The sequence below is a fragment of the Triticum urartu genome, chromosome 7 (genome assembly GCF_003073215.2).
Source record: "Triticum urartu cultivar G1812 chromosome 7, Tu2.1, whole genome shotgun sequence".
Classification (NCBI taxonomy): domain Eukaryota; kingdom Viridiplantae; phylum Streptophyta; class Magnoliopsida; order Poales; family Poaceae; genus Triticum; species Triticum urartu.
In genome coordinates, this window is record NC_053028.1 from 7,205,831 (window position 1) to 7,215,812 (window position 9,982).

The 9,982-nt window shown below is 49.7% G+C and overlaps 1 protein-coding gene across 1 annotated transcript; it reads right to left on the reverse strand.

Moving 5' to 3' along the window:
* Window positions 1–3,545: 3,545 nt before the first annotated feature.
* On the reverse strand, window positions 3,546–7,498 carry LOC125522228 (somatic embryogenesis receptor kinase 1-like). The gene is made up of 4 exons (XM_048687313.1): window positions 6,966–7,498; window positions 5,399–5,659; window positions 4,453–5,307; window positions 3,546–4,355 (listed from the first exon to the last, which is right to left on the reverse strand). Exons 1-4 carry the CDS (start codon window positions 7,411–7,413, stop codon window positions 3,892–3,894), a joined length of 2,028 nt encoding a protein of 675 aa, XP_048543270.1. The 5' UTR covers window positions 7,414–7,498; the 3' UTR covers window positions 3,546–3,891.
* Between the last annotated feature and the right edge of the window lie 2,484 nt (window positions 7,499–9,982).

The window sequence follows — 9,982 nt, forward strand, 5'->3', positions numbered from 1 at the left end:
AAGTTGACCCATGTGCTACAGTACAGCCCAGGTCAGCAGTTTACTGGGAGTACTTCTGTTGTTTGCAGCTAGTTTTATGTTTTGGTCATTTAGAAGAAAACCTATTTCTACAGTACAACCCGATCCAAGCGTTACTCTGCCGCCCCGCCACCCAATTCAAGCCTACTCCGCCTCGCCGCCGCCCGATTCAAGCCCACGCCACCGCGTCGCTGCCCGATTCAAGCCCAGCCGCCGCCGCACCGTTATTGCCATGCCGCCAAAGAGGCTGCCAAAGAGCAAGACGGGCTTCTTTGTTGTTGCCTAGCCTACTCATCGGACCATGGCTATCACCGGAGACAAGAAGATTTCGGGAGAGGAGGGACATAGAGGATTTCAAGGCACTCGAACACCTTGCCGCACGAACGGCTCCTGTGTATTTCCGGTGAGCTCGAACTCAACCACCTCAGCTACAACACACGGGTGGGAGGGGGTTTATATCCGCATCCACTGGCGTGCCACACCGTGCCCCCGACGCACCCCTCTCGCGCACTTCCCCACGTCCCCGCGCTCCTGGCCCGCACTCCCGTCGCGCACGCACGCGATCCGCGCGACGAGGTCTAGCGCCCGATGCGGTCCACACCCGCGCCTATTGCGCCAACTAACACGCACACGCCTTCATGCCACACACGCACACACACACCCCCTCGGACACGCGCACACACACACACGCCTAAGCTCTCCACGATCGGACCCGACGCGGCCATCGCGCGCACGTACGTGCACCGCGCCTGACCTGTCCTGAGCCGTGGCTTATTGCCTAACATTCTTCAGGGTGCAGTCGACGCCATCCGGGAACTACAGAGTCGAGTTCTCTGACGAAGTCCACCGCTTTGAGCTCGGCACGTACGACACCTCCGAGAAGGCGACGCGTGCGTGCGACGTGGCAGTGTGACATGTCAGCCGGCCGAGGACGGAGTTCAACTTTTTGGAGATCGAGACCCAGGCGGATGCGGAGTTCCTCGCGCCAAAGAATTCCCGGGTGGAGGAGAGGACGAAGAAGAAGCTGGCGATTCGTGTTGCTCCCGGCACGGTGATGGCGAGGTTTGCGGGAGCATCCGGAGTATCTCCAGGCCGAGCGCGAGTTCTTCTGGAAGCGTGAGGCCTTGCAAAAGAAAAAGGGGTGTGAAGAAGGAGGACGAGGCCGGCCCTGGATCGTAATCCCCGTCGAGTCTGACTCGACGGACTGGGGTGACTCGGAGGAGGACGACAAGGAGTGCGACAACTCCGGCATGGAGGAGTTCTGGGAACAGTTCAAGAGCACGATGGATAGTCTTATGTTGGATGTAGTTGAAGTAGTTGTTTGAACTAGTAGCAGTTGTTGGAGTAGTATTATTAGTAGTAGTAGTAGTAGTTTGATGGATGTAGTAGTTTGAAGTAGGAGTATGTTTAATTATGTTTTAATTAGAACTATGTTTGCTTCAAATGAACTTGCTATGTTTGAAATTATGTAGTAGTTGAACTAGTTTTACATCTTCAAATACATCATCTGTTGGAGTAGGAGCTTTACATCACCAAAAATGCATCATCTGTTGAAGTTGATACTTTTTTGAGATGTAAAAATCACTTTTTGATGATGTAAATTATACAACACCTACTTTTACATCTTCAATTATATATCTTCTATTGGAGATGCCCTAAGTAGAATATGGTTTACAACTATACTATATCAGGATGGTAAGTCAAAAGCCGTGTGTGTTGGCTTGAACGACGAACGAACGGGTTTGACTAGCGACCAAAACCCTAGCCGCCGCCAAGAGAGCCAACTTTCCGGTGCCGTTTTTCAGCGGCTCTCCTCCGCCGGCGACCTCTTGGTCGTCGGTCATGAGGAGTGTCGCCGGATCCCGCCATGCGGATCGTTTTTGCTTTAGGTTTAGAGCCCTAATAGATTAGGTTTTTGGATCGTCGGACGTCTTGGCTTCGGCGGCGGCGATGGCGATGCTGAATAAAGAAGCTCCAGATCTGACACCCCATCAGGACTAAGACGCCGAAGTAGGAAACCATACCTGCCATCCATCAACCACGAACCCAGCACATGTTCCGTCCTCCAGATGTCGTCGATGCAGACCACAATCTGCATCCGCTCCCGAACTACCTCCCAAGCTCCGCACCGATGCTGGAGCAGACGTCATCGCAACGGCGGAGCCCGAGGACACAAGTCCACCATAACTATGCTATATCAGGTATTTTACTGTTCATATTAGCTATTACTTTCTCTGTTCGGGTTTATTGAGCCCCTCGTATTTTGGTTCACAACTATAATTTACCACACCAGATATCTCATAGTTCATTTTAGCTATTACTTTCTTCTTTCGGGTTTATTGGGCTCCTTGTATTTTAGGTTAAATTTGGCCATAAATTTAATTAATAAACATAAACTACATGTCACAAAAAGTATACCGTTGAAAACCTCTTTCATACCTAAAAAAACACTCTTCCTACCATGTTTAATTACTTCTAGACTCAAGATTATTAACAGCTTTCTTTGAAAAAATTGCACTACTCTGCCCTAGCAGCGGACAAAAACGCAAAACATACACACCTAATATAACTAGATGGAGGGCCGAATGTGCAAGTGACACCAAAAGTGCTTTAATGTATTTGCTCTAAATAACATGTTCACGGGAAACAATAAAAGCAAAGAATCATTTTATCTCCTCCAGAGAACACGATACACTTTACCGAGATAAACAAAGCTCCATATTGCTTCACTTTTGTATGCAAGGCCAAGAAATTTAGTAGGAAACTTCATATCCACTTCTCTAGACTCCGGGGATGGAACATTATCGTTGGGCTTTCTTATATGTATGTGCAATGTAAATTGTCTGTTGGCTAAATACATTATTTAATTTCAAATGAAATATCATTTGCATAAAGGATTGATAAAGCTCTCGTATGCTATTCCTACCCAAGGACCATGTCATAACCAACAGGTTCTTAGCAGTTATCTATCGGTGAACCAACTAGTTCATATCACTGCCTACTTCCTAGGTCTTGTCTTTTATAAGAGCAAAGCCCCGCTGAGCAAAATGAATCATACATGTGCCATTTTGCTTCTCTCCCTTTAGTTTGCAGACCCATTTTACGCATGATTTTGTTCTATCCCTACACATTAGAGATTGGAGCATTATTGGCATAGGCATGGAAGGCACCAGGAATCTTCCTTAGACTTGTCCAGGCTTTGCCTGTACATTCTTTGGCACAGCTTCACACATTAGAATTTTAAATTTTATTGGTTCAGGCATAGAAGGCACCGGGAATGGGGAATACGGAGCAATGGATCACCCCCTTTTTGAAAAAAATAAAATCTGCTTGATCGCTCTGTTAACCTGTTGCTGTTGCTTCAGTTGTTTCAATTGTTGCCCTGTTTTGAACAAAATTGTTGCTTCAGTTGTGCGTTACATACAGAACAAAATTGTTTTTAACTCCCGCAAATTTGCCATGCTTTAAACATATGGCAGAGCACTTGAATGCAGGCAATGGCACTATGGCAGTAGCACAAAGCCATCAAAGTTTACACCACAGATGCTAAAATCCCTGAACCAAATGGCTCACACATTCAACATTTTGGCATGCTGATCTAGCTAACCAAGGGTTCAAGTCATCTCATTGATACACAATCTTTCAGCATTCGAGTTGTGAAGAGATTGTGATACTTAACCATGAAATGGTGAGATCACCAGGAAAGTGACTAAATAGTTAATGGCGACATGTTCCACATTAGCAGGTCAGATTATTACTACAAAAGACCTCAGACCTCATTGGGTGGCAACTGGATCATCACTGTCCTCCAGCTTACTACTACAAAAGGCCTCCCAACAGACATCTTCATCAGCTCGGTTCCGATCCACGGCATCAGCCGCTGAGTTGCTGAACCACAGCCTCCATGGTCGGCCTCTGGCTCGCTGCTTCGGACGTGCAATGCACAGCGACCTCTGCAAGCCTGGCAGCTTCAGTCGTCGAGAAGATGCCGCCAAGGTATGGATCTATCAGGCCTTCGAGATCGCTGGACGCTGTGCCTACCTTCACTTGTGAGACGGCCCTCCTGCCCGTGATGACCTGGAGAACAACTATCCCAAAGGCGAAGACGTCGCTCTTCTCGGTGAAGCGGCCCGTGTTGGCGTACTCGGGGGCAAGATACCCCATAGCTGCACTGGCCTTCAGGGTTGAGAAGACGACATCGTCGGCAAGGAGCTTGTGCAGTCCTGGGACTGACAGACATGGGGCGAAATGGTGGTCGAGAAGGATTTTGTCGGCCGATATGTTCTGGTGCACTAGTGATGGCTTGTTGCTCTTCTTGCTGTGTAAGTACTCGATACCTGCAAATGCACAACAGATTGGTAAGGACCAAAATACATGTGCAGCTTGCACACATAACAATCTTCAATTACAGTACAGGAGCTACAAAAGATATACCTTTTGCAATGCCTCTGATGATGGAAACTCTTGTAGGCCAATCAAGAACACTAGCTTCAGAACCCTCCTTAACATCGAGATAATGCGACAAGCACCCATTAACCATGAAGTCATACACAAGAAAGCACTCCCCCCTCCCCCTGGAGCAGCAGAAGCCCCTCAGGCCAACAAGGTTCTCATGCCGCAGCATGGTGAGCGTCTTCAGACCTCTCAGGAAATCAGACTCCTCTTGCTTGCAACTTGTCTTATTGAGGCTCTTAACCGCCACAACAGACCCATCCCTCAGGATCCCCTTGAACGTCGCAGCAAAGCCGCTCTTGCCTAGCAAGTTAACCTCAGAGAAGTACTGAGTCGCACACTCGACCTCTTCAAGGTTGAACCTAAAGCTATCGCCAACCTCACCGGATGATCCGCAGCCTCCACCTGACATGGTGTCCCATCCATTTGAGTACTCCACACTGATCAGAGGAGAAGCACTCCTTCGGCAAGCTTCCTTCTGCTGGAAATGGTCAGTGCTGAGCCTGCTATCAGACACCTCCAGTGAGCTGCCAATCTTTTGCTTCTGCCGGCGATAATATGAGAATGCAAATATTCCACAGAATGCGGCACCGATGACCACAGCAAGAACACCAACAATAAGAACTCCTGCAGAGGCCTTTGCAGATTTCGTCGTGTGTGGATCCACCGACTGGGGTACTTGCCCTGTCTTGACAGTGCCATCTGGGCCAAAAGGCTCAGGCTTGCTGGGCCTCAGCCCATCCTCTGTAGATGTACAGAGATCAAGAGAAATGAACTCTGCTCCACAAAGCCCCTTGTTGTTCACATATTGGAACCCTCCATTCAGTCTCTTCAAGCCTAGCATCCAAAACCAAATCACAGGAGTTAATATAATGATGAAGGTTAAAATTTTATCTCCAAAAAGGTTGAGCAAGAGTCTGTTTGTTACCAGCAGGGACACTCCCTGATAGAGTGTTATTGCGAACATCGAAGACCTCAAGCGACGGAACATCTGCGATCTTTGAAGGGATCGAGCCAAATAGGTTGTTGAAGCTCAGATCGACCCGAGTCAGCTGAGTCAGGTCGCCGAGGGTTGCCGGAATGGCTCCGGTCAGCTGGTTGGACTGCAGCGCAAGAACAGCAAGCTTGTTCAGGTTGCCTAGCTGGGGCGGTATGCTGCCTGTCAGCTGGTTGTAGCCCAGCTGCAACACTGCAAGCGAAGAGCAGAGCCATGGGTGAGTAAATTAAAATTAGTACATCAGTGAATTTAAATCTTTCACAATGCAAATCAACCCCTTTGACGCAAAAGAACACAAAACAAACAATCTTGTCCTTTCAATAGTACATTCACTGAAAGAACACGGATATTGTACAGTAAACATGAGAAAACTAAATCAAATCAGAGAAAATCCAATTGAATACAGAGCCAGTGTAGTGATTCTGGCCAGAAGATGCCACGAAGGGAATCTATACAGACCCAAGTGGCTCCAAACAAAGTGAAAATCACAAGTTTTCAACTCCCAGAAATCACCATTTGTCTTTTACCTATGCAGGAGTCAAACTGACAATGCAGATTTTCAACTCCAATAATACAACAGTGAACACAAATCTTGGCCTCACAAAAAAAAATCCTGTTCTTGTTCATCCATAAGTACTTACAATCTTGTTCTTCCATTAGTACATTTTTCAAGATCTGGTCTGAAGTTTGACACAAAGGGGATCTTTAGAGAGCCAAGTGGATCCAAACTAAAGTGAAGCCCCATTTTTCAACTCCAAGAGACACCATTTGTCCTTTACCCACGGAGAGTCAAACAAGGCACCCCCAATAAATCAAATGAGACGGTCACGTGGCTGCCGCACTGCTCCCAGAAGACGACCAGGAATGGAAGCATACAAAAGGAGAGGTTGGCACAGAAGCAAAACGAGGTGTCCATTTCAAATGCAGAACAAAAAATGGAGCACAGTGGCCCATTTCAAAAGCAAACCGTTGTGCTGCTAGGAAGATTTAAGGCCGACAAACGGGTACAGTACTAGGAGCAGCACTGGATCTTCAAATTGATGAGGGCGTCTGCTATTCTCTCCCAAAAATTATCTGAAGTTTGTAGTGGTACGGTGGGTGGGGTCAATAAATGGACCAAACCCGCCTGGAGATTTCGAAATGAACTGTAATAAATAAAGCCCTGGATGTATTGCAAAATCTCGGCACAAACAACCAAAGGAAGAAAAGAAACGGCCGTAGCTACAGCAGTAGTGAGCGATTGGATGCTTCTCCGTTTGGGATTCAAGGTTTTTTTAGGGTTTGTTCATACAACTTTTCCCCCAATGTTCAAATCTAAGCAAGCCTAACAGTCCAAACCCTAATCTGACACAAAAAAGCAGTAGAAACTCTAGAAGAAACAGTGCAAAGAACGGACAGGAAAAGAAATCCACCATCTAGCCAAGAAAAGAACCAAGGAGATGCAGGTAAGATTCATCCTCTGACTGAGCCGAGAACAAGCCCTGAAAGAAAAGCTCACCTTGGAGGTTCGCCATGGCGGCAATCTCCGCGGGCACGGGCCCGGAGAGGTGGTTGACGTCGAGGTAGAGGTCGGCGAGCTCGGAGAGGCCGCCAATCTCCCGGGGGATGGGGCCCTTGAGGCCGTTGTAGTGCAGGTAGAGCCCCCGGAGCCGGCGCAGCCCGGCGACGGCCGGCGGGAGCGTGCCGGAGAGGCCCCGGCCCTGCAGCGAGACGGCCGTGACGCGGCCCTCGCGGTCGCAGGCGACGCCGACGAAGCCGCCGCCGCAGGGGTCCCCGGCCCGGGCCCACGAGCCCAGCACCCGGCCCGCCGGGTCCAGCGCCGCCCTCAGCGCCGCCAGCGCCCGCAACTCCCCCTCGTCCCTCGCCGCCGCGGCAAGAACCGTCAGGAGGAGGAGGGCAAGGAGCGGGAGGAGCCAGGAGAGCCCGCGCGCGGCGGCGGCGGCCATTGGAGCTGGAGCGGCGGCGGTGAGTGGGGAGTGGGGAGTGGAGTGGAGTGAGGGTCGGAGGGGGATGGAGCCAAAGCTGAGGACTTTAGGTGGTGGTGGAGGGCAAAGTGGTAAATGGACCCGGCGTCGATGCTTTCCATGGGGGTTTCCGGCTTTCCGAGGGCAATTTTCGTCTGCTCTTGGTTTTGAGGGGTGGAAATGTAGGCTTTTGAGAGGCGTTTGGTGCTTTGCTTTTGGCTCTTGTTTCTTTGTGCTTGTTGTGAGGAGCTGTGCCGCCTGCTTGCTTTGCTGGCTGGGCTCTGTGCTCTGTGGGGAAATGTGTGCGTGTGTCAGCGACGGGAGTGCAGAAAGAAAAATTTGGAAAGAAAAATTTGAAAGCCCCATTTTATAGTAGAATGAAGCAGACCGCAACCAGTCACAGAAATACAAAGGTTTTTTTCGAACGACCTGAATACTAGTACAAAGCATCTACCCTCCTCGCCGGAATAACCTACGACCAACATAAGCAGTTTACGTCTCGAGGCAACAAAGCATCATGTCCAAACCGAATTATTACATAGGTCCAGCAGAAAGAAAGGAAACGAAGAAAATGGAATTCAAATCAGATCTCCCAGGGATGCTTCACCATCTCCATCGCCCCTATCTTCAGTTGGCCTCCTCCAGCCTCATTTCAAAGTTCCTCCAAACTTTGAATTTTTTTTTTTCATCCAAGGTTGGTTTCAACTTTGTGAAAATCTGAAGAAATTTGGTGGGTCGGAGGGAAAATGTTGTGCTCCCTCGGTTTAAAAGGAAGAGGAAATAGGAGTATGTATCCCTGTGGGTGAAACACGAATCCTTTTGGTTCAATCGAGACAGGTCGGGAGCTTGGGGGTGGGGGTGCACAGCTAGGAGTAGAACCTAGTAAGTATTTGTTTTTGAATGGACTAGGAGTGGAAGCTAGAACAAGATGCTCCAGTCACGAGCAGACAGACCGTGCTTGCACGCAGTATCCAGGTTTTGCTCCCATGCTGGCCCGTTTCTAGGGCCTCTTTGATTCCAATAAGTCAGATTCATGACCGTATAATTGTCACCTGATTTATAAGTCATCTGACCACACCTTTTCGCCTTATTTTTTTATGTAAAGATGACGGGACCCACGTAAAAGAGGGTGACTTATAAGTTTTAAGTTGGGGTGAAGTAACTTATGACTTATAAATTGGGGTGACTTATAAATTAAGTATGTTTGGTAAAATAAGTTATTTTTTTCACTTTTCGACTTATAAGTTAGTGACTTATTTGAAACCAAACAGGACCTTAGAATCCTGGGTCGCATTCAATTTGTGACCCGCACGAACCTCAAAGAAGGCTTGACCCATGCTCTAGAGGAACGGCCGAATCAGCCATTTTTTGCGAGTCAGACTCGCTCGAGCCACGTGTGACGAACATCTGCACGCCTGGAGACGCGCGAGAGAGGACATGATGGCTCATAAGAGCAACTCCAACGGGCCGATCCAAATGGACGGCACATTTGTCCGCTTTGGGTCGGCCGCCCGCCCGGCATCCACCCAGTTAGACGCCAGTTTTGCATTTGGGTCGGCAATGCGTCCAACGCGTCGACCAATTTCATGTCCGCATTCAACTTTTAAATAAAAAAAAAGCTTGCTGCCGATCGTGCCAGCGCCCATGTTTCATGCTGGCATCATGCCAGCGTCGGCATACAATGCCGGCTTCATAAAATATCACCACAGTTCATGCTGGCGCACTCGCCAGCCGGCCGGCACACATGCCAGCACACAAAAGGGTGGGACTTGAGTTCGACCACGCCATCGCGGGGACCCGTGGTCATGCCGGCACACCTGTCGGCATACAAAAAAGATGGCCATCGCCGTCATAGATCACTCATCATCGAACTTGAGCATGTCGGCCTGCATCTTCTCGAACCACGGCCTCTTCCTTGGCGACACGGTGTTGATATCCACCTTCATGATCTCCACCCCGGTCATCATGCTCACGAGAGCCACTTCTTTCGCCTTGATCTTGGCGTTGGCGGCCTCGATCTCTAGCATCTTGGCTTGCTTCTCCGCCTCGAGCTCGAACATTTTGGCTTGCTTCTCGGCGTCAAGATCAAGCCTCCTCCTTTGGATCTCCATGAAAGCATTCATTTGCTCCGCCTTGAAACGCCGGCGCTCCTCCTCCCTTGAGTCCTTCTTATTCATCATGTCGTCCACGCTTGCGATCAAGGCGTTGGTGGTCGCATCTCGCTTGTCCTCCTTCTTGGAGTTAGTCTTCCCCCGCGGCCGTGCAGGGTCGCCCTCCACAACATCTTCCATGGCTTTCTCCCCCCCCCACGTGCCTTGAGTATGGCGGCTTGGACGAGGCTGTGCTGGCTAGGGTTTACCCCTAGCATGTAGAGCACCTTCCTCATTGCCGCCACGACGCGGGCATTAGTGAACTCCTGTTGCGCGGCGGCGACGGCGGCGGCCTGCGTGGCGGCCTCATCCCTCGCGTCCGCGGCGTGCCTCCGGCCCTTCCTCTTGGCCGACTTCCTTGCCCGCTGTTCTGGCGTCAGCGCCTTCTTCGGCTTGGTCGC

Excerpts from the sequence above, each read along its gene's own strand:
- LOC125522228 (XM_048687313.1), bottom strand. The coding sequence starts at position 7,413 with ATGGCCGCCGCCGCCGCGCGCGGGCTCTCCTGGCTCCTCCCGCTCCTT. Across the intron at positions 5,660-6,965 it reads CGCCATGGCGAACCTCCAAG|TGTTGCAGCTGGGCTACAAC; the intron begins GTGAGCTTTTCT and ends CTTCGCTTGCAG. Across the intron at positions 4,356-4,452 it reads CATCAGAGGCATTGCAAAAG|GTATCGAGTACTTACACAGC; the intron begins GTATATCTTTTG and ends GTGCATTTGCAG.